Below are 24,969 nucleotides of genomic sequence, written 5' to 3'. Positions count from 1 at the left end.
ATGCCCAGGTGACCCCCAGGCGGTCTAATTAAATAGGTGTGGAGTGTCTGGGCATTGGGATGTTAAAAGCTCCAAAGGTGATTCCAAAGTGCAGTAAAGTTTGGTGAAAAAAATTTGCTTTAGGAAAGATGCAATGAAGCAAGAAACATCAATGCTTATTAAAGAAATCTTGGTTAAACTGTGTCAATGACTTTAAATATTTCCTCTAAAAATTGACAGATATGTGAAAATTACTGTATAAATGGCGAGGCTTTGGGATTGTGTTTATTTCAGAACAACCTAGAGAAACTATATTAGAGGCTATGAAGAAAAATTGCTTTTAAAAATTAGAGGAATTGATAAAATCCACTAGAGAATTGTAATGTAGATGTAAAATCGTAAATGCTATACATTGTGAATATTTTAACAGATCTTCATAAGTAATTTTGTTTGTAGGTGAATTTTAAGTTTACTGAGTTTGGAATTCAAACTCTAGCTTAATATGCAGCTTCACTGTGAATTTTGTTTTACTACCATAATGTGGTACTTAAACATTCCACTTCACTTCATAGTAAATATCCCCCAGAGTTAATGTTGTCATTGATGCATTTGTCTTCCCATCTCTCTGATGTGGTTTTACACGTACCTTGGAACCACCACAAATCTTGAAGTTATATAAAACCAATAGGAAATACTAATACACAGATGGTCTTTGTGAAGTCAAAAAATTATAATAAATGATAAATAAACCTCTTCCCCAATACCTCTTTCAGTTTATTTCACTTTTGTTAATTTATTTCACTTTTACATTGTGCAGTAGCCTCATAATCACCCTCAATTAGGGTTCACATCATAGCTTCACAGCTGCAATGGAAATAAAAACCTTTGTGAGAAAAAGTTGAGTAGGTTCAAGTCCATATGAAAGTTAGAGAGTCCTTAATTCTGAATATTCTCAAATCAAAGATATTTCTTGGAAAGGATAACATTAGAAACTTTTGGTTTTTTTTGAATTTCAGGAGCCTGCAATTTCATCTTGACTAAGTGCATGAAAAATTTAATAATCTTTAATAAACTAAAGCTTGTTTGTTTTCCTTAAGCTTTAAGCATTTAGGTCGACTCTATAAAGAAACGGATTCACCTGCTAGCTTTGTTCTTCCATTCCAGTGATTAAAGCTGAAGGAACAAAGTATTACACTTCAGGCAGAATAATTATGAATAGGATATGGGCTCTGCAGTCAAGAATACCCAGTCACACTCATGCTATGCCACCAACTCTCTGTGACCACTGCCATAGGCCTGGGTTTTTCCAACTGTCAACTAGGGATGGTGAGAGAGAACCATCATTATAGGGTAAACAAGAGATTATCGTAAGTTAATTCATATACTGCACTCAGTAGAGTATCTGATAAGAACAGTACTCAATTGTAACAGATAAAATAATCACAGTAATAATAAATTAAATATGAATGATCATCTCTCAAGATCTCTTTCTTGTTAATATTTTATGGTTCCATTTTGTGGCAAATACATCCAGAAGAAAAATTAAAGTTCAAATAAACTAATTTTGGGCTTAATAAGCCCAGTGTTCATTTTTAGGTATGGTAGAAATATAAATAATTATTCTAAAAGATGCATCAAAACTCCACCAAGCTATACACATTTTCATAAAATTGTTCACAACTGAATATTTCCTTAGAATATGTTGCTGAAATTACAACCAACTGGAGTATTTGAGGTCTTTGAAATATATTGACATATAATTATGGGAATGATATTTATCTACATGTAGTTTAGAATAATAAACTATTTCATATATTATTTCATTTGTGTTAACTCTTTGGGCAACTACCTTCAAAATGCGGAAAATTTTGAACTAGAAAATAATTATGTCTTTTTAATTCCTATGGAAATGAAATCTTCTTTTTCCATACTTCTGATCAATTTTCTTTCAACTTCTGTAGCATAAATTATTCTATTAATATATAAATGGGGGATAAAATATAGAGAAGTGAGTAGATCATGGTAGATATACAATTATTTTGATATATACTAGCATATAAATTTAATTTACTATGTGTTTGATATATTTTACAGGAGAATGCACAAAACTGAATAGTAGGGAGATAAAAATATAGTTACATTTGTAGATTAATTATTTCTGTGCTGCTATGTATTTATATGCATGCACAAAATAGTGGCAGCAAAAACTCTCAGATATTAGTGTTAGTGGTCTCAATTGCTCTCATAACATTTATTTTAAACAAACATTCTCTCTTATTTTCTAAAATCACAAAGCAAAAACTCTTAAGAAAACTATTCTGATAGTAAACGACTCCCCCCCTGAGGCAAGAATGGCATGTCATTAGACAGTCACGGTGCACATTTTTGCCTACATAACGATATGATTCGAAACAAGAAGATTCATTGAACACCTTTACCCAACACTGGCAGGGACCTTGAGAAGTATCCTTCTTCAACTGCAGCAGAGTCCACAAAATCTGCAGGAATAAATGGCTAAAGGTAATATCTCTTATGTTACTGAATTCATTCTCAAAGGAATTACAGACCGGCCAGAGCTCCAGGCCCCATGTTTCATGGTGTTTTTAATTATCTATCTGGTCACAGTGCTAGGCAACCTTGGATTGATTACCTTAATCAGGATTGATGCCCGACTCCATACCCCGATGTACTATTTCCTCAGTCACCTGGCCTTTGTTGACCTTTGTTACTCCTCTGCTATTACGCCAAAGATGATGGTGAATTTTGTTGTGGAACGCAACACTATTCTTTTCCATGCTTGTGCGACACAACTGGGCTGTTTTCTCACCTTCATGATCACTGAGTGCTTCCTTTTAGCCTCCATGGCCTATGATCGCTATGTCGCCATCTGTAGTCCCTTGCATTATTCAACACTGATGTCAAGAAGAGTCTGCATTCAACTAGTGGCCATTCCATACATATACAGCTTCCTGGTAGCCCTCTTCCATACCATCATCACTTTCCGTCTGACTTACTGTGGCCCCAACGTAATTAACCATTTCTACTGTGATGACCTCCCTCTCTTAGCGCTGTCCTGCTCAGACACACACATGAAGGAAATTCTGATTTTTGCCTTTGCTGGCTTTGATATGATCTGTTCTTCTTCCATTGTCCTCACCTCCTACATCTTTATCATTGCTGCTATCCTAAGGATCCGCTCTACCCAGGGGCGACGCAAAGCCATTTCCACCTGTGGCTCCCATATGGTGGCTGTTACTATCTTTTACGGCACACTGATCTTTATGTACCTACAGCCCAAATCAAACCACTCATTGGACACAGACAAAATGGCTTCTGTATTCTACACAGTGGTGATCCCCATGTTGAACCCCCTAATCTATAGTCTGAGGAACAAAGAAGTCAAAGATGCCTCAAAGAAAGCCGTAGATAAATGTTGTGAAACCTTAAAGATACTAAAATTAAGAAAATAATAATAATACTTTATTAAATAAAAGTAGGGAAATAAATCAAATGCTTTCTTGTAATCATCTCCCAATCAACTGAAAATGTAACTGTTACTTTAACAGAACTAGACACTTTCTACAAGGGAATGAGCACATTAAAGAGTCCTGTTCAGGCCATTATATCCTTGACAGACCATCGCAATCATGCTCAAATACACATATAAGCACATGCATGTGTAAGGCGACAGGATGTTTTTGTTACAGCTTGGGACTCTGGAACAAGACTGTCTGAGTTTGGATGCTACTTCCTTCATTTACTAGCTGTGCAACCTTGGGCAATTGATCTCAACTCCATGTGACTCTGTTTTCAATTCTGGGAAAGAAGAAGACCTAACTCATTAGTCCATTTTGAGGATTACATGGCTTAATATTTATGAAATGCTTAGAACAATATTCAGTGACAATATGTGTTTTGCAAGTGTTAGTTATATAAATGTTTGTTATGTAAAGCTAAAAATAAATTCATTTAGCTTAGAGATGAAGTAAGAAGAACAAAACCTGGTTGGGTTATTTACTACCTGCCAGACAATTTAATCTAGTAGTCCTACTTATTACAATCAAGCAAACCTAAGAGATGTGTGAGGTTTCATCTATGAATTGCCTAAGGTCACATAACTACTAACATGAAAATTCGAAATGCAAATTCATGTCTTTGAATTTTGTTTATTACCATTATAGGTATTAAGAATGAAGGATGTTATAATATAGATTAATTGAATTTAAATATGTCATTATCAGACTTTTAAACATAATTGGAACAACATGGTTTATAGAAATTGTGTTTTTAGATGAATAAGTTGATTGTATTTGTATATTTGTTTAATTAGAAATAACCTTCAGTTACTATGTCATGTATCTGTGCCTGGTACTTATTCAATCACTCTTGTAGATGATGATTTGTAATTTTAAAATAGCGACTTTATGTGCTTTTATTATTTTTACATTTAAGAAAAAGAAACTAATGGTTTAATGTTATCCTATTTTTTTTCACATTTTAGAAGAATATTATGATACCTGCAGCCATTACATTGTTTGAAGTTTGCAGTTTGAGGTTTGCAATCCAAAGTGATTATTTCCTGTCCTGCACTTAATTTTTAAATGACTCAGATATGCTGCCATGAAGTGCTTGCAGAACCTTGTGAGTTGAATGAATTCTCTGGTTTTTATAAAACAGATTCAACAGCAAAGCCCTGTGCTTTTATATTCACCACACTTTGTCTTTTGAGTGTATGTTTTTATGGAGAAATGCACACATTATTCTCACATAGCACAAATATGACATTTAGAAGTGTCATAGATATTTTCTTTCTTTACAGGTAAAAAACATTCAGACCTATAAAATCTTGATAACTCACCTAAAGAACACTGGTTTTCTGGGGTCTCACTGTACCTTTTTGTTTATAGAATTATTTAAAGAAGTCATGTTTAAATACTAATTGAATTTAAGTTTTCATGTCTTTACACAATTTTAATTCCTTGTTATTAACCATCATGTATTAAGGGAAACCTAGATTTTCTCAGAGATTTGAACTATTCACGTTTATTTGATAGACATGTTACTCAGCTTCTTCTTGAGCAGATACACATGGTTCTGTGCAACTTCTAAAACTATACTTTAGGGATTGCTGTAGGTGGCTGGCATCATCTCTTGAAACACCACTCCCTCAGTCAAAACACGAAAATCAACATCATTCACTATCCAGGCATACTTCAATAAATATTTATGTTTCTCACCCCTCAGTCTGTGATCTCCATGATGTTTTTGTGCCTAAATGTAGAATGAAGAGACTGATAAAAAGTAGAAAATAATCTTTAGTAGTGTCTACTATTAGTGAAGAATTTGTCTGATTTAAGAAAGATTTGGCCCCAAATTTGAGTTTTGCTATTCCTAGTTGTTGTGAAATATATAGCTCAAAGTATTTATAAGAAATATGCTTATGTGACAAGCTAGAGTGTGAGCATTTAGATGGAAATATGAGTAAAGGCCTTGGCACAATGGCTGGCACCTAAAAGAGCCTTGGTAAATATTAGCTTTATTATCATCGGTGATGTGAAGCATTCCTAATTTAATCTCTTATAAACAAAGTTTTTGTTTTGTTTTGTTTTTATGTCTACATCTGATCAGTGGTGTGCCTTGAATAAAATTATAAGCAGTTGTTTTTGCATGTTAGTATTAAAAGCTTTATACATTGTATTGAATTTCTTCCCTTTAGCCACTTTTCAATTCTTTTCAGCTTGAGTGGACTGCATTGTTCTTAAAATAACAGTACCTTGACTGTGTGAATTATTTTTAAATATTATACTTGAATAAAAAAAAATCCTCTACTTCTAAAATTTCTGCACTAATGATAACAATAATACTACTAATAATAAACAGCTGACATTTATAGACTATTTGCTATCTTTGACTTTCCCCTAAGTATTTATCATTTATCAACTAGCTTAATCCTCTTATCAATGCTATTTAGTAATCATACTGATAATTGATAAATTAGTAGATGCAAACAAAAAGAAGATAAATAATATGTCTTTAACCTATTTTATTCCCTCAGAAAAAGATAGCTTAAAAATAATAGAAGCTTAGAAAGCTTCTATTATAAGCTTAAAAATAATAGAAGCTAAGAAATTTCTTAGAAAACACACTTTAATTGCAAAATCAATTGTTTTAGAGGCACCAACTTTCAGGATACATATAGAATTTAAAAATTCTGATGAATTTATAACATTTTATATGCTTTCTTATAATTCCCTTCTGTGACAAGAGCAACTTATAATCTACACATTTAGAAAAAGTCCTGAAACAATATAGTCCTCATGTTGTACATTAGATCTTTAGAATTGTTTATCCTACACATGTGCCATTTTATGTCCCTTGACCACTATCTTTCCATTTCCTCTGCTCTAACCCACTGTTTCATTCTTCATTTCTGTATATTTGACTCTTTTTTGTTGTTGTTGCTTAGATTTCACATATAAGTGAGATCATGCAATATTTTTCTTTTTGTATTTGGCTTATTTCATTTAGTATAAAATCCTCTAGGTCCATGCAAGGTGTGGAAAATGGCTGAATTTCCCCCTTTTAAAGGCTGAAAAATATTTTATCCATTTATACACAATTTTTTATCCATTAAAAAAAACCTAGGTTTTTTTCCATATTTTGGTTATTGTGAATACTACTCAGTGAACAGAATTGTAGGTTTCTTTACGAGGCAGTCATTATATCATTATATTTTCTTTGGGTATATATCCAGAAGAAGATATTCTGAGTCCTATGGTAATTCTATTTTTAATTTCTTCAGGAGGCTTCATATTGTCTTCCATAATGGCTATAACAATCTATGTTCCTAGCAACAGGCTACAAGGGTTACCTCTTCTCTGGATGTTAGACAATAGTTATCTCTTGTCTTTTTGATAATACTTATCCTAATGTATGTGCTATGATATTTCACAGTGATTTTGATTTGCATTTCCCTGACAATTTGTAATTTTGAGTACGTTTTCATATACCTGTTGGCTATTTTTCTTTGGAGAAATATATGTTCAGGTCCTTTCCTCATTTTTTAATTGGGTTATATGTTTCTTTTGCTATTGAGTTGTATGAATTCTTTATACATTTGAATATTAACCCGTTAACTGATATATAGTTCACAATCTTTTTTCCTATATGTAGGTTACAGTTTCATTTTGTTGGTTTCCTTTATTTTGACTCCATCAAATTAATATTATATTAAAATCTTTGAAAAATAACCACTGCTAATTATATATTGGGAGACAATATATTTTTCTCAGGTATTCCTTTTGGTACTTGATTTGGTCTGTAAGTAATTAAATTAAGGATGAAATGTTGATTTTTTTAATATAGGTAATCACATAGGTTTAGGGCAATTAGAGATAATTTTCCTAAAAGTCTCACTTTATAAATGAGAAAATTGAGCCTGAGAGTTGTTAATGGTCCTTTCTTTAAGTTCTAAATCAAGGCAGTTTTGTAGATATAATAGCAAATGGGACCCAGTGATGTCAGCAATAGCTGAGAATCTGGCTTTGGGGGGATATGGAAGATTTTCAGAAACATTTAATGTTAACATCATTGATAGCAATAGAATGATAAAGGCTGAAAATCCTCTGTTCTATATCTGCAGACCTTTTTCTTTAATTTCTTTTCCAGAGTAGATGAGCAACATGGCAGTAGGATCTATATTCTGTGCCACACTCAGGCTGACATAACTTTCTATTGATTTTTTTTTTTAACTTTTGAAAAATTTTAATTTAAATCTAGCTTTGGGGTGACTTTCTATGAATCATCATTTAGTTTCTTTTTAAATCCCAGTATTTTATAAGTGTATATAGTCATTAAAAATGAAGCTTTGTCGTTGATGAAAAGTGAACTCAAATCTTGTTTCTTCCACTTTTTAGCTATGTGTGTGTTACTAAAGTACATGAATTATTTTAATTTTTTTTCATTCTTTAAATGCCCATCTCAATTGGAAGATATGAAAATTAACTGAGGCAAACCATTTAAAACAACTCACCTGGCCCTTGACACATGAAAATCATTTAGCAGATAGTGGTTAATCTTCACTTTGCAAAATTTGGAATTAAATAAATTCATAATTAATCTGTCTTTGCTAAGTGAAACAAAATTAGTTTCATTTTTTAAAGAAAAATATGCATATTTTAAGTAACAGGTATGATAGAACCTAAAAAATACATTTAAAATATGTTTATCAATGTACACACAAAAAGAAATTTAAAAGAATTAACTTGCTTGAAAGATGTTGGGAAATAGGCTAAGAGACGTGAAAAGTTTCAGAGGTTTTGATCTGTGGACATGTTAGTTCACAGAATAGAAGCTGCTTCCAACAAGGGAGGTGTTGTCAAAGGATGTTTGCAAAGCAACATTTCTTCTTTGCTGCCGGCCATTGACTTGAGCTTTTTTGCAAGGCAGAAGCTCGGTTTGGGTCCTTGGCAGAGAAGCTTATTAAAATGCCTGTCCAGCAGATAATGTGCAGCTGGAAGTATCCTAGACTTCAAGGCTATTCCTGCTTCATCCCTGACTACATGTTTCTGTGTTTAGAAGAAGTAGATTGATTAGAGTAGTACACAGACTCAGTGGTCTCATTTTATACATTTTATCTTTAATTTATATGCTCAGCTAGGTCTGTTTCTAACTTGGAGCTTAGCATGCTTATCTTAAAAAAATTGTGTAACCGTCTATTCTTGTAGACAGAATTAGGTAAGGTTCCCCTGGAAACCTCAAAAAATTAACTGTACACGTAATTCTCTAACAAAAGATAACTATTTGCTGTAACAATAAATACTGGTGTGGGACTTCACTCATGGTCTCACAGCTCACAGGAATGCTGGAGACCCTCTACCTCCCCCATCATTTAAACTGCACTTTGTCTCTGTCTCAATCATTTCTCAGTTTATACTGTTCCTTTATTTCTTACTATTTCCAAATCCCTTGTGATTGTCCTGCCTTGGGCCCTGATTTGCTGGGAGAGTGGCTAACTCCCGGCAAAAAGATTGCAATAAAATAAACCCTTAATTTTTATATTTTCATTTTGTTGATTTAAAATGGAGAATACCATGTTGCCCATTATGTCAAAAGAAGTTTTTATCCCATTACCTAAGAACAAATAAAAGGAATCATTAATACAATAACAATGTTAATAATTAAGTGTAAAACCGGCCATTTGTGAAGTACTGACAATGCATTAGAAACTGTGCAATGCCTTTTATATTTATACTTTTATTTAATATTCACAATCAGTCCAGGAGATGGAAACTGAGTTTTGCAGATGAGGAAACTGAGGTACAGACATTTACCCATGATAACAGCTGTTTATTAGAAAGGCAAAGATGTTAGCCAAGATATTGAAGAGTTCATTTCCTAACCTTGCACTTATATAGAAGAGGCAGTGCATTACAAGGGTGTGAAGTGGCTCTAGTGATCTAAACGGATACAGAATCTATGTTGATAAATATTTAATATCAAGATAACTCTGCTAATGCTATCTTTTCCAGCAGAATGCAGAGAAAGTGGAGTACTAGGGAAGTTATCATCTTGAAATACACACACACACACAATCCTTGCTATTAAACTTTGACATGATGATTTAAACATTTTCCAGATGATCTATGCAACAAACATAGAATATCATTTATAAGATGTTGAACAATTTCAATATAACCCAAATTTCTCAATATCATATAGAGTTAAAATCGGCATTACCAAGTACAGTTTTTCCAATTAATGATGAAGCTGTTGTCACTAAAGAGGAATAAGATATTAAGATCTCTGTTTCTCCCTCCCTCTCGATTCTTTTACAATTCAATGACTCAAAATTTACCAAATGCCTTTTATGTGAGAACACTGAGAATGAAAGAGTGGGTGAGACATATACTGAGTGAGTTTGAGAATTGAAAGTGAGGAATTGGCTCTATCATTTACCAGTATTATGAATCTAAACAAGATGCAAATAAAAATCTTCTCATTTCTTGGCTGAGTGCAGTGGCTTATGCTTGTAAACCTAGCACTCTGAGAGGCTGAGCCAGTAGGATGGCTTGAGGTCAGGAGTTCAAGACTCAGCCTGAGCAAGAGTGAGACCCCATCTCTACTAAAAATTGAATAAATGAGTCTGGAGTGGTGGTATGCACCTGTAGTCCCAGCTACTCGGGAGGCCAAGGCAGGAGGCTTGCTTAAGGCCAGGAGTTTGAGGCTGCTGTTAACTTGTGAACCAGGCTGACACCACGGCACTCTAGCCTGGGTGACAGAGGGAGACTCTGTCTCAAAAAAAAAAAAAAGTTGTCTTATTTCTGCCCAGTGATTTTTAGGTTATTTGATACCCAAACACAATTTTTCTATAATTCTGTTTAGCGCATTTTTTACTTCCTGATTTCTCAAGCTATAGATCAATGGGTTTAACATGGGAATCACCACCACAAAAAACACCAAAGCAAATTTATCTAAATTCATAGAATGGCTTGACTTGGGCTGGAGGTATGTAAAAATGTGTGTTCCATAAAATATTGTGATGGAGGTCAGGTGGGAAGCACAGGTAGAAAATGCTTTCTGTCTTCCTTCAGCAGAATGAATCCTCAGGATGGCAAAGAAGATGAAGACATAAGAAATTACCACAATCACTAGAGAGCAAAGGATATTGAACCCAGCGATGATTAAAAGCATCAGTTCTTTGACGTGAGTGTCAAAACAGGCCATAGCAACTAAAGGAACATCATCACAGTAGAAATGGTTGACCCTGTTGGAGTTACAAAAAGATAATCGAAATGTCGCCACTGTCTGTACAAGACCCACAGTGAATCCGTAAACGTATATGCTAGCAATCATTCGAATACAGACTTTCCTGGGCATTAGAATGACATAAAGTAAAGGGTTGCAGATGGCAACATACCGATCATATGCCATGACTGATAGCAAATAAAATTCACAAACTGCAAATGTGATGAAGCAGCATACCTGAATGGCACATGCAGAATAAAAACTGAATTTTATTTTGTCTACTCTAATGTTGACTATTTTCTATTGCTCTGAGTTGTAAACCAATATTTTGAACTACTGATTATAGAAATAAATAGATCTGATTGTATATTCTGTTATTATTTAACATATTCTATCATATGTTTTAGCTGGGATTTAAAGAATATCATGCAAAATATTTTAGTATTTACCATCAGGGTACTTATAAGTCCAACTAAATACAATGTAAACTTATGCTCAAATGTGAATCATAGAAAATGGGAGAAACACCACATGCCCTTGTGAAGGTTATGGCACTCATTTTTCCAAAGTGTACCGCTTATCTATGCTGGAAATTAGATTATAGCTCCTCTTGTATTCTGACTTCTAAAATCTCTCTACATTTGTCACTCCTGTTCATCTTTCTAGTGGTTTATTCTTTATCCACTTTATCCACACATCCAGCAATTGACCAAGTTGTCATTTTCCCCAGCCCTTTCTTCCCAGGTGGCACTTGTCCCCATTTAAGAAATCATGTGAAGACACAATGTGATACTTGGGATTATTAAGATTGTTATGAATTATGAAATATTTTTTAAAAATTATCTTTCATACTTAAATTTTTCAATTGGTATTTTCTTTTTTTTTTTTATAATTATTTTTTTTATTTTGGTATATTATGGGGGTACAGATTTTAAGGTTTCAATAAATGCCCATTTCCCCCCCTCCCCCCAAAAGTCTGAGTCTCCATCATGACCATCCCCCAGATGGTGCACATCTCACTCACTATGTATGTATATACCCGCCCCCCTCCCCCCTCCCACCTGCCCAATACCCTATTACTGTAGCACCTATGTGTCCACTTAGGTGCTACTCAGTTAATACCAGTTTGCTGGAGAATATATCTGGTGCTTGTTTTTCCATTCTTGGGATACTTCACTTAGTAGTATGGGTTCCAGCTCTAACCAGGAAAATATAAGGTGTGCTATATCACCATTGTTTCTTAGAGCTGAATAGTACTCCATGGTGTACATATACCACATTTTATTAATCCATTCTTTGATTGATGGGCATTTGGGCTGTTGTTCTATTGAACTCCTTCAATGAGAAACTATATAGGTTGATTAATAAAGTTTATTTTCTTGAAATTGAATTGATAGTTCTGAGTCATATGTTCTTTGCATTTGTGTAATCACTGTGGTGGGAGAGTTTGAGATGTTTACATTAATCAAAGCAATATGCAATGTTTTGTACATCTTTGAGGGAGGAATTTTATTCTTCTTAGTCTACATGAATGGCACACTCTAGAATAACATAGTGCCCAGCCTTCACAATGTCATGTGGTGTTTCTGCCTTTCCCCATTTTATCATTTGGAAATAATTTTCCCATGCATATTATAAACTACTCAAGGAATGCTGGTTTGAGGAAGATGATTTAATTTTTTCAAAAAAGTTTTCTGACATTGGGGCCTGGTGACTTTTCTTTTTCTTAGTTCAGTAGCTCAACAATATCAGAGTCAGTATGTTTGCCACTGTTTGCCCTTAAATTAATTCCCATATAGCTGAAGTTCTCATAAAATGATTAAAGTTCAATATGGAGAAGGTGAGAAGGAGAATAAATAATTTCCTCACCTGTTGGGGAAGGGTCATTTATCTATTATTTGTCCCTGGTTGAATTCAACCTACATCTCATTAACAGTCTCCAGTTAAAAAATAAATTCTGCTTTTCCTTAATCTTCCTTCTTCAAAGGTGGCTGATCTTATTAGGATAGAAATCAAGAAAACCTGCTTTGATATTTCTTTTTCAGCATAATTCTAACTACTCAATACTAACTCATGCTATCCCCTTCTTTGCAATTTATTACAAATCTTCTCAAGCTACCTGCATTCATCTGCTTTATGATAGCTTTTTGTTTGGTTTTTCAATGACATCTGAACTTTATTGGCATAAGGGCACCCTACTCCTACTCCCTCAATGCCATAGAACTTGGGTGTCATCAGTCTCAGACATACTTTGCCGCCCACTGTCCTGTGGATGTGGTCTTTTGGATGCTTTGCACGGAGTTGCTGCTGTCCAGGACATTAATCACCACGATCAAAGTCTTCCCCATCTTATAGCAGGCGGTGGTAGGTGGCGATCCCAGCCTCCAGTTTGACCTTGATGTTCAGTAGGGCCTGGTACTCCTGGGCCTGGTGCTGTCCCGCTGCTCGGATCTGTGCCAGCTCTGACTCCAGGTGCAGCAGGACCCTGTTGAGCTGCCCCGTGTGCATGTGATAGCTTTTTATTTGAGTAAAGTCACTCTTACATAATGGACTGGTTGGTTTATACTTCTGTGAGTCAACTTCTTTATTGATTAGTTATGTCTTTCTTGAATTTATTTTACATGGTTGATATGGTTCTAGGTATTCACTGCTTTTTCTTTATTTTAAAATAGTTAATTGACAGAAAATTATATGTTTTCAAGGTGTACAGTGTAATAATATTATATATGCATACATCATGTAAATATTATTACCGTCAAAGTAATTAATACATCTATTTACTACTCATAGTTCCCTTTTGTGTGTGTGTGTGTTTGTGTGCGCATGCAGGTGGTGAGGACTCTTGAAATTTGGTTCCCATCAAATTTCAAGTAAACAATGCAGTGTGATGGACTGGAGATAGTGCTGTACATGAGGTCCCCAGAACTTATTCACCTTATAATAGATCTCTCTGCTGTCTCTCCTCTTCTAATTTGAAACATGCCAAAGTGAAATTTTACTCTCTGTCATTTAAGGGTGACATAAGTGGAGCAGAATGAATGACATGAAGAGACAATGTAGGGTATGTGTTAAGGGTATAAAATCTGGAGCTAAATCACCTCGTTTTGAAACCTGGTTCTAATACTTAATGCCTAGGAGAACTCTGAAAATGTACTTACCCTCTCTAAGCCTCTATTTTATTTTCTGAAATAGGAACCTTTTTTTTTTATTTTCTAGCAATTTCTTTTTTATTTATTTTTTTACTCATAGTTGTTCATATTTATGGAGTATATAGTGATGTTTTGATACATACAATATTTGGTGGTGAAATCAGTGTAATTAGCATATCCATCACTTCAAACATTTATCATTTCTTTGTATTGGGAACTTTTATAAAATTGCCTCTGTTAACAAGCAATAAAAATGGAACTGTTAACAGAAGCTACCTCACAGAGCTTTTGTGATGGGTAAATTAATTGAAACATAAAGAATCCTTATCATATAGCATTCAGTAAATGTGAGATATTATTATTACCTGATATTTCCTATAACTATCTTAAAGATTCATTTTGACTACAGCAACAATATGGTAATATTTATCCTTACATGACAATGTACTGTGTACTTTTAAATTTTATTTCAATAAAAAATACTCATTCAACTTTCATTGGCTGCACATGGAATTTTATTTTATGATGATGAACTGAGGAAATATTCTAGAATCCGATACCTTCAATAAAATGTTAAGATTATTAAAAAAGAATAAAAATGGCCAAAATTACTTGGGAAAATTCTGAGAGTTACACAGAACAACTATGTCCAAAAAGCCAGATAACTTTACCCTTGCCTTCGTATCAGGCCTCTCTGTCGCAAGAGTGAAGATCTGTCACCACCAAAGTACATCCACAATGGCCAGCAGAGAAATGCGGTACAGTGTAATCCTTGTGATTATTTTTATTTACGTCTCACAAGTAGAACAATCAACTGATGTAGTCAAATAATTAAAGTCAATGAAAATATAATGCATCTTCAATATTGATCAAAATTGAGAAAGTCAACTCAATGAAAAAGAGGCAACGCAATTAATTCATCATAAAATGGTCTTCTTACCAAAGAAGCAGAACAACTGGAACACAAGTTTTATACACAGGTAATTATATGTTTTTTTTAGGTAAGTAGGAAAATAACAATCTGTGAAAAAAATAGGCAGTTATTAAGCAAGAACAACAACTGGTTGAGTGAGACAAAATCAGGTGATAATCAGAATTTAGGAATTACTGAGCTACAATGTATGTTCAAACTCATATGTGAAAATAAAGATATAAGTAAAGAAAAAGTGGAATCCCAAGACTTGGAATAGTTATTATTTGAGCACTTTCATTAAGACTTAAAATCATCACATATCATTTAAACAACCAGCACCAAATACAGTTCTAAAATGTATCAGTGAAGGCTTAAACAGAATGAAAGAGCTCACATACAAACACACACAGACTCACTCACAAGCACTGCAAATTTTACTTCAATAGCTGATAAAAACACTAGAGAATCTTTGCCACCCTCCTCTGTGATTACTGCCACTCCCTACTGTCACTCAGCATACTAACTTTCCTTGCATCCTTTTTCTTCTTTTTGGTCTATATCCATCTAGCACATTTTACTGTTCTATAAAATTGACTTACTCTGAATATAATTTATTTATAACTCTCAAGGAAGAAAAGGATTTAAAATGTTTTGTTCATTAATCTATGTACAGCAATTAGAAAAGCCTGTCATATATAAGACAATATGTAAATATATGTTCAATCCATCTGCACTTGTTATTCCTTCTAGAGTCATACAGAGCAAATATTGAGGCCTACTTCTATTTTATAGGAATCACAGTATATGAAAATTTAAAGAAAAATATTGCGTAATTTATGCCAAATCCTTTGTAGGGCATATTTTACATCTTTGTTCCTCAAGCTATAGATCAAGGGATTCAACATGGGGATAACCAGAGTGTAAAATATAGAAGCCACTTTATCAGTGTCAAAGGAGTGACTTGACTTCGGCTGTACATACATAAATATCAAAGTCCCGTAGAATACTATGACCACTGTCAGGTGGGATCCACAGGTGGAGAAAGCCTTGTGCCTGCCCTCAGCAGAGTTCATCCTGAGAATGGCTATGAAGATGAGCAGGTAAGACACAAGAACTACAAGAAGGGATGAAATCAAATCAAAAGCTGCTAAGATCAGAATTATCAATTCAATCTCATGTGTATTTGAGCAAATTAAAGATAACAAGGGAAGACTGTCACAGTAGAAATGACTGATGACATTGTAGCCACAGAAGGACAAAGTAAAAAGCTTTATGGTGACCAGCAGAGAAACAAATGTGCAGTAGAGATAGGGGATTGTCACTAGCACATGACACACCCTTTGTGACATGATGACTGTGTAGAGCAGAGGGTCACAGATGGCCACATAGCGGTCGTATGACATTGCTGACAGAATAAAAAGTTCACTAATGATGAACAGTAGAAAGAAAGCTAGCTGTATGGCACAAAAATAGTAGGAGATTGTATTTTGATCCACAACAAAATTTACCAGCATCTTAGGTCCCACGGTTGTTGAATAACCAAGATCGGTGAGAGCCAAGTGTCTGAGAAAAAAGTACATGGGTGTTTGTAGATTGGAGTCCACCTTCGTGAGGATGATCATGCCAAAGTTGCCTACCACTGAGATCACATAGATGGTGAGGAACAAGGCAAATAATGGAGCCTGCAGCTCGGGCCGATCTGTGATTCCCATCAGAATGAATTCATTCACCACTGTGAGGTTGTGCTTTTCCATCTCAGTTTATCAGAAAACCTATTCTGGACAGAGATATCAGCATAGTCAATGTCTCTTCTGTATTACCACCTGGGAAATTTTTTAGAATGCAAAGCTAGTATAAATAAGATATACACAAATTTCCCAATTTATACTATTTACAAATAATCCCAACATTCATAAATAAAAATATCCATAAGTAGAATCTGAGATAGGTGCAGAGACAGAGCAATCATTTTCAGTTGTGTTTCATTCATGAAACGGCATTTTCCAATGTCTAGAGACATTTTTTGTCACCATTTGGATATGGGCTACCATGTGCAACTAATGGTTAGAAGCCAGTAAGTTTCTAAACATTCTATTGTAATCAATATTCAGCCCATCACATTATCCAGACCAAAATATCACTAGTGATAAACAGATAGATGGATGATAAATACATAGATATAGATAGATATCTATATAGATATATAGACATATAAGGTATGTCTAGTAAGTATCCAGCCATGTAACTATTCTCATTATATTAACAATGGCTGGATACTTTCCAGACAGACCTCGTAGATATATAATAGAAAGCAAACATTTTAAAGTTGAAAAAATGTTAAAATGGTGGCTGTTGATGTACAGATGATTACTGTACTATTTTTTAGAGTTTTCTATATAATTGTGATCATATATTGCCAGAGCCAGCAGGCGACGTGCGGCACCTGGAGTTAGGGGGGGAGGATAAGAAATAAAGAGACAACACACAGATGGGAACAGGAACGGGAGGACGGAGTCTGTGAGGACTGCTGTGCCACATTTATTTTAGGGGCTATATTTATACAGACAAGATCAAAAGGGAACTGATACAATTGAACAACTAGTACTTGCTTACATTAGTTCAGAAACCAGATAGCTCTGGTTTTTTGGGCTATAAACTAACTTCATGGATTTTCTATGGGTTGAGCAATTTTCCCATCACCTAATCTAAACCTTAACTTCTTCTAAGATCAATAGGGCTATAAATACCTGACTAATCAGTCAAGGCAGCCCAGGCTAAAGAACAATCAGGAATGACTAACAGGGCTGCCTAGGGTAAAGAATACTTAGGACTACAGGACACACTATTCAAAGAGAACTACGGGCAACTGATTACCTCAGTGATTTTCCATGACTGCAGCTGTATTTCCTATATCCTCCGAAGCCAAGGAGAAAGGTCAAAATGTCAGAGCTTTGATTCAGGGCAGGTGCTATGTCATTAAAGACCCCAGTGTTCCGGGCAGCAGCCATGCCTAGAATCGTCCGTGTTCAGGACAGCTCCCGACAATATATAATCATGTTTATAAATTACATTTAGTAATATGGCATAATATAATTTCAGTTTTATAAAAATATTCATGCCACAAGTTCTGAAGATGCATAAAACCACCTACAGCAAACTCTTATCTCTAGTGGTAGAACAAAGGAGAATTTAATACAAATAAGAACACCATAACATATCACAGTGACAATTATTTTTATTTTTATAGAGAAAAGTACTAGGATATATATATATATATATGTATATATATATATACATATATTCTATGCTATATCTTAATTTATGTTATATTCAAAAGGTGACTTTGGAAAAATAGTGTAAGTTATCTAAAACTTTTTATTCTCACATATAACACCAACATGTTCTTGCAGGGTTGTCGGGAAGGATGGGAGAAGATTAAATGGTTTCATGTGTCTATGCCACCTAGAAGTATTTCTCACATATCAAGTACATAGTGGTTTTCTGTATTGGCTTGCTTTTGTTTTGGTGTCTTGAATTGTGACAACACCTTACCTGAAAGAGACTTTCTTTGAATATGTATGTGTAAACTCTCCTGAATGTGAGTTAACTTCTTTGCCAGGATAACAATGATGCACAGGTGAGGATCAGGTCAAGTAGGATGTTAATGCTTACAACTTATCCCACTCTTTGCACCCCAACCCCACTCCATGACTATAATTAGGCAACCAATGTCTTATTGTTTGGGATTATTTATCTTGTATTTTTTTCACAACTACATTAATAACATTTTAATATAAATTATTTTGACATAAATTTACTTAACTATTACTCTTCCTCTAAGAGCATTCTCATTATAATTGAGATATACTGAATTGTATGTAAAAAGTTAAATAAAGGTACTTTATCATGCAAAATCTTAGGGGAGTATGAGGAAATCTGAGCACACTGGGAGAAAGAATGATCATTGGCATTGGTTTTGTATAATGAAAATTCATAAAAACTCCCCCTTGTATAAAGAGATAAGATAGATTAAAGAGAAAAATGACATAAAATCACTATGGGACACAATAACATAGAGACAAAATGAAATACACCAAAGATGATATATATATATAGATTCCTGGCTGTGATTTGAGATGGTTCTGAGCATTTAGGCCAGAGAGACTTGGACCTATGATATAGCACATAATGCAGATAAACATGTGTGTAATCAAATAAACATGTATTTAAATTCCCCGATGACTCACAGATTTACAAGATTTCAGGACAGGAAATGGAGGACATGTTAAGGTAAGAGATTATTATTGGTTTAAAAATTATAAGCCCCAATGCTTCTTTATTTAAAAAAGAAGGGAAATTATATTGTTTACAGTGAAAATTATAATGATGGCAGTCTCTGAGTGATAAGCAAAAATAAATACTTACCATTATATAAGATTAAATATAAAAGTTATGTTTAATTTGAACTTAAATCAATTAAAATATTTCTTAGAAAATTGTGATCTCCTGTTATCCTACCTTGACCCTATGAACACATCTTTCCTATATTAGAGAAATACGAAGAGTTGTATCAAGAGTTAGTAATATTAGAAAATATATTTAATAAGTACAATAAAAAGCAATATAAATCATGTGTTTTGTTTACTTGTTTTGTATTATTTTTACAATTATGAGAGACTAAAAAATAATCACAGCTGGTAAGTACCTATTTTCTTCTTAAGTAAGGAAGATAAATGTATTTTCTCTCATTAGTTTTGGAGTTCTAGGGAAAGAACCAGATTTTTTTTTCTATATTTCACTATTTTGTTCAACATCAATTGTATTTTTAAAAGCTATACTTTTTGATAAAATCATATCTGCTTTTTGGCAAATCCTATTGGATACTGAAGTATATTATGATTTTTTTTTGTATTTTACCATAATACTGGATAGTTAAAAGTCTCCTAATCTTCAAATACCTTACATCTGAATATAAGATAGAAACCCCCTTTTTCATCATCAAGATATCAGGAAATTATCATATTTACATATTTATATTAATAATAATTTAATATTAAATTTTTAAGAGGGTCACAAGGAAGACTAAATAAGTATTTGAAAGGATATGAATATGAGTTATAAAATAACCATAGCTATTTATTCTTTCATTAAAAAATACTCATATCCTTTTAATTATACTTCATTCGATGTTAGCTTTGTCCTCAATTAGAGAGAATTGTTTGTGTAAAACAAATATTTTATAAGAAAAAATACCATGATGGTGTTTCGAAGATGCTTATGAACATTCAGCCTATCACACCATATAAAATATATGAAACTTTATATGAAGGAAAAAAGAGAAAGGTCTTATTTCTGCTCAGGTATTATTGAGTAGTAGAAAGCCCAGACACTTGAATAAGAAATGGTCACATTTTGCTACGATTGTGCGATCAAATCAAAGTGGAACTTTACAATGTCACTGAATCATTGATATCTATAGCATAGGACACCCCATAAAACATTCAATCCTTTTTACCTGTAATGAATTCTCTGTCTTGCCTTTCCCATGTGTTTCTCATACAGCACAGTGATTACAATTTATGGATGTTTTCACCTTTTGAGATTCTCCCTGAGGAAATTCCAAGCAATTTGTTGATAACACCCAAACTATTTGTGAGAATAACAAAATGCCTGGAGGCTGTCCATTGTCAAGGGTAATTCATATTCACTAGTATATTAGGATGCTGTAGATAGGATGTAGATATAGATATATGGGAAGGGTTATATTATGAGAAATTGGCTTAGGCAATGATGTAGGCTGATAAGTCTCATGATTTACTGTCTGCAAGTCCCAGTCAAGCTGGTGGATAGTTCAATTCCAAACCTGAAGCCTTGAGAACCAAGGGATGCAGGGGGGTAGGTCCTAATCTGAATCCAAAGGCTCTAGAACCTGGGAGTCCAATGTCTGATGGAAAGAGAAAAAGGATGTCCAGGCTTAATCAGGAAACAAACACATCCTTCATCTGCCTTTAGGTTCTTTCTATTCAGGGCTTCAGCTGACTAGATTGATGCCAACCCCCATTAGTGAGGGTGGTATTCCTTATTTAGTCTACCAGTTCTAATCTCTTCTAGAAACGACATCACATACCCAGAAATAATGTTTACCTGCTATCTGGACATGGTATGTCCCAGTCAAGTTGACACACAGAATCAACCAATATTAATCTACCACCTTGTAAACTTGGCACCTGTATGCATCTCTTTAAACCATACTTAGTCTCCAAATAACAAGAATAACATGGTCATAGTTCTGCTTTACATGATAAATGATACAGGTATCCTGTGTACAAATGAAAACTCATTAATCCCTTGATCAGAAGAGGAAGTATATTCCTTGGGTGTTGTCTGCTTCTCTCCTGATATCCCTTGACTAAAATTATACGATGTAAAATTAACAGTATTCAAATACTGATATAATGTTAATCTATCTTACAGTATATGATAAGGGATTAAGAGAGGAAAGAAACTCTTTTCTTAATATATGTACACAAACACACACAAATATAACAAAATTAGTAGGGAATTCTCATGACAATTATAGCCCTCATTTCTGTAACTGTTCATGTGATTGTAGCTGGTATTTATAACTGTCTTCTATTATCCATGCTATATTCCCTTTGTTTTTAGGAAGCACCTCAGCTGGTCATAGTTTTTTTCCTCATGGAGTGACCCGAACCTTTATTCCTGAAGGGTCTGGGCCATTGCTAGTTCTGCCTGGTTTGGGCTGCTGTAGTTTCCATTGGATTTAAACTCATGGCATGGTGATACCAAGAGATGGCCTGAGGGATGCTCTGCATTCTGGACTTGTTCTTCCTTATCTCCATTGTGAGGTAGTAGCTCACTTTCCCTTTGTGAGTCAGGATCAGTCACCTCAGCTACTGTAACTCGCTCCTTTGCCTGAAGAGCCCAAAGAGGCCAAGGAAGAGTATTAAGGCCTAATTCAATGAAATAATTGGTGTGTCTCCCTGGTGCAAGCATTCGTTCCTCTGAAACTAAGACCTGCAGGCCAGCAAAGCTAAAGTCAGCAGAACAGGAAGCACCAAGTGTGCGAGTGGGGCACTACCGGTAATTGTAAATGGTGCTACTCCTATTTCCACCTCTTCATTTATACAGCCCTAAATCCAAACTATGGGAATTAAAAAGGTAAGAATCGACTATTGGCTGTCTATATGGAGTACAATTTACTCCCAAATACATAAATAAATTGGAAATAAAATCGTGGAAAATTATTCCATGCAAGTAATAATCATAAGAGAGTTGGAGTGGCTATGTTAAAACTATAAAAAATAACTTTTCTAACAAAATAGAATATGCTACTAGACAAGGAGAAATACCTTTTAAAGATTACAGGAGAATATCAGTAAATTTAGCAACTGTATATCCATGTACTAATGACTCAGGAGCTCAGAATATCTGAAATAAAAACTGGCAGATAATAAATATAAAAGAAAAACATAATTTAACTTGGCATTCTAATATGTCTTAATTGTTTATAGAACAAATAAAGGGAAAATTGACAAGACTATAGAAGACCTGAGCAGTGCTATCTATAAGCTTGAGATGATTAAAATGTATAAAAAAATTATTAAGCAAATGATTGTTTAGGGGAGGGTTTCCCAACTCTGGCACTCTTAACTTTTTGGATTGGACAATGTTTTTTGTGTGAGGTGCTGTCTTGTGAATTGCAGGTTATTTTGCAGCATGTATTCTTTCTCCCTTCTAGACAATAATATTCCTGCATACCATCCTGTTATTCATGAAAATCAATCATATTTATTGGCAAATGTCTTCAATGGGAAAACTCACTTCCAATCAAAACCACTAGTTTGCAGTTCATTGTAGTTTAATTATAAAATGTTATTGGCTTTAACTTGGAATATATTATGTAAATTTAATTTCAAATATGTTATTAAAACATTCTATCTATATATTATTAAAGTGCTCTTATAATCATAAACTGGGTATTCTAGCACCATCGTTTTTATCTATTCTAGGCAACTACCTAGTTGTGGGGGCTATCAAATGAGATGATAAATTCTTAAAAGACTTTTTTTATATGAGAATTAGTATTTTATATAAATTCCTTTGGTGCTTTCTACATATAGAATATGCTTCTAAGTGGAACTTGCTTACAAAGAATACAGACGATTTTATTTTACAGTGAACAGATCTTTATTGATTGACAACTAAAACCAAGACACTCTACTAATTTTATTACTCTGCAGTAAACAGATCATGAAGGTAAGTCCACTTTTGTTTACGCAGGTTGGCTTCTTAATTTCACAAACACAGAAGCATAGTTTCTATCGATGATGACTTTTTCAAGGCAACTTTCACACCCTTGTTCCTGAAATTGAAGATCATGGGGTTCACCACGGGGATGGTCACTGTAGAGAAGATAGAGGCCGCTGTACCTGTGGCAAGAGAATGGTTAATCACAAAGTGGGGCAACTTCGACTTCTGATGATCCGTGAGGCCCAGGAGAGTAAACTCCTTTTTTGGGTGCGATTTATCTGAGCCATGTGTTTTCAGGCAGATGGATGAAAGGCTAGAGAGAAGCATTACTACGTCCAAGTGTTATTTTTATACTTTAATTCCTTTAAGTGGTGTTTTTATGTTTATTACCTTGTGAAGAGTTTTTGATCCAAACATAGGGGTTTTTAATATACTGGGATTCCTAGAATGGGATGAAGAGAATAAAGATATGTTTGTAGGAAAGGCATATTTCTTTTCACCAAACCCATTGTACATACTAAGATAGGAGCTACCAAATTAGCATGGTTTCTGTTCAAAGGTCTTCTATAGTAAGTCATTTAAAATTATAATCTGATTTGCAAAAAGACTTTTGTTTTCATTGAACAAATATTGACATTAATAACATACAATGAAATGAATCCTATGCAGTCCTTCCACTCTGACAAATTTGTCACTGGACCTGTGTAGACACAACAGCATGTTGTCTCCATGCTGCCAGAAATAAAGTTCTATGTTTTTCTATTTTAGTTTAATAATTTGTCATTTGCAAGTCACTATAGATTCCAGAATAATCTCATTTATGTTAATGCAAATGCTAAAAATAGCTAACTTTATGAAAAGCACAGTGGGGTGTTTAGTTGCTTCATTTTATCTCACTACACCTTGATGTAAAAATCATATTATCATGTCCATTTTACAGATTAGAAAGAGGATAATAATACACAACTACCTGAAACAAAGTCAGACAGCTGATTGCAGAACAGTTGGAATTCAAATTCATGTTCTGATTTGGGAGTGCACACCTTATGTTTACTCTATTGTTGAAAACATATTTATTTCCAGATTTTTCCTGATAGAACACTATATAAACATCTTTATCTCTAACGCATGAACTTATATGATCAAAAGGAATGAATCCTTACATAATCTTATAATATACTGCATATTAGAATAAAATAAATTTTGTTTTCCAAGAGATTTAGAAATATATATTTCTTTATAAGTCAGTTTATATCACTTTCAACTTCTTTTTTATTTTATTAAAGAAACATATATTTGAATTATCAGTTTTGCATTAATTTGTTTCTACTATATTTAAAGTGGGATACATTTCTATGACCTTTTTCTTATTCATTTTGATGGATTTTATATTGAATTATTGACTAAATAATGCTAAATGTCATGACGTTCTTCTTCCCCACTACTTTTTCTTTTCTTTATTTTCTCTTTCACCTTTATGTCTAAAAAATGGAAACAAAGCTATTTAGAAAAAGGTTGTAGATTGCTCTATACACTCCTGAAATTTCAATGGGAATAAACATACAAGTAAAATAAGAGCCCATTTTTTCACATTTTCCTCAGAATTTACTCATACTATAGTGTATATGCAACTATAGCTCAATTTACATCTAACGGATACTTTCTTAGAAGTGTGAATCAAATTTATCCATTCTCTCCTTCAATAATATATAGTGAGAACTATTAATTTCCAAACAGTACATACATACAGTGCAATGAAAGAACAGACAATAGACCAGACTGGAAAGAAACTAAACTTTATCTAACTTTCCTCTATTTTTCTGGTCTCTTTTCCTATAAATTGTTTTTTCCACTTTCAAAACACAAAACTTTGAAACATATGTATATATACAAATAATTTTACTTTGG

At 33.9% G+C, this 24,969-nt stretch overlaps 3 protein-coding genes across 3 annotated transcripts; 1 reads left to right on the top strand and 2 right to left on the bottom strand.

Annotated features, from left to right (window-relative positions):
- The first annotated feature begins 2,489 nt into the window (after window positions 1-2,489).
- OR8U3 (olfactory receptor family 8 subfamily U member 3) lies at window positions 2,490-3,460 on the top strand. Its single transcript, XM_012746702.1, has one exon. It carries the CDS (start codon window positions 2,490-2,492, stop codon window positions 3,447-3,449), a length of 960 nt encoding a protein of 319 aa, XP_012602156.1. The 3' UTR covers window positions 3,450-3,460.
- Window positions 3,461-10,320: 6,860 nt separating this feature from the next.
- LOC109730679 (olfactory receptor 5AL1-like) lies at window positions 10,321-13,073 on the bottom strand. The gene is made up of 2 exons (XM_020286677.1): window positions 12,976-13,073; window positions 10,321-10,987 (listed from the first exon to the last, which is right to left on the bottom strand). Exons 1-2 carry the CDS (start codon window positions 13,071-13,073, stop codon window positions 10,321-10,323), a joined length of 765 nt encoding a protein of 254 aa, XP_020142266.1.
- Window positions 13,074-15,599: 2,526 nt separating this feature from the next.
- On the bottom strand, window positions 15,600-16,541 carry LOC105861299 (olfactory receptor 8K3). Its single transcript, XM_012746688.1, has one exon. It carries the CDS (start codon window positions 16,539-16,541, stop codon window positions 15,600-15,602), a length of 942 nt encoding a protein of 313 aa, XP_012602142.1.
- Between the last annotated feature and the right edge of the window lie 8,428 nt (window positions 16,542-24,969).

This window comes from Microcebus murinus, chromosome 4 (assembly GCF_040939455.1).
Source record: "Microcebus murinus isolate Inina chromosome 4, M.murinus_Inina_mat1.0, whole genome shotgun sequence".
NCBI lineage: Eukaryota > Metazoa > Chordata > Mammalia > Primates > Cheirogaleidae > Microcebus > Microcebus murinus.
The sequence above is the reverse complement of the archived record's forward strand: the minus strand, read 5'-3'. Positions and strand labels throughout refer to the sequence as shown.

What these genes read in the sequence shown, in the direction of transcription:
- OR8U3 (XM_012746702.1), top strand. Translation starts at nt 2,490, where the DNA reads ATGGCTAAAGGTAATATCTCTTATGTTACTGAATTCATTCTCAAAGGA.
- LOC109730679 (XM_020286677.1), bottom strand. Translation starts at nt 13,073, where the DNA reads ATGGGGAAGACTTTGATCGTGGTGATTAATGTCCTGGACAGCAGCAAC. An exon ending in ACAGGACAGTGGGCGGCAAA is followed by an intron (nt 10,988 to 12,975) that starts GTATGTCTGAGA and finishes AATAAAATTCAG; the next exon opens with TTTTTATTCTGCATGTGCCA.
- LOC105861299 (XM_012746688.1), bottom strand. Translation starts at nt 16,541, where the DNA reads ATGGAAAAGCACAACCTCACAGTGGTGAATGAATTCATTCTGATGGGA.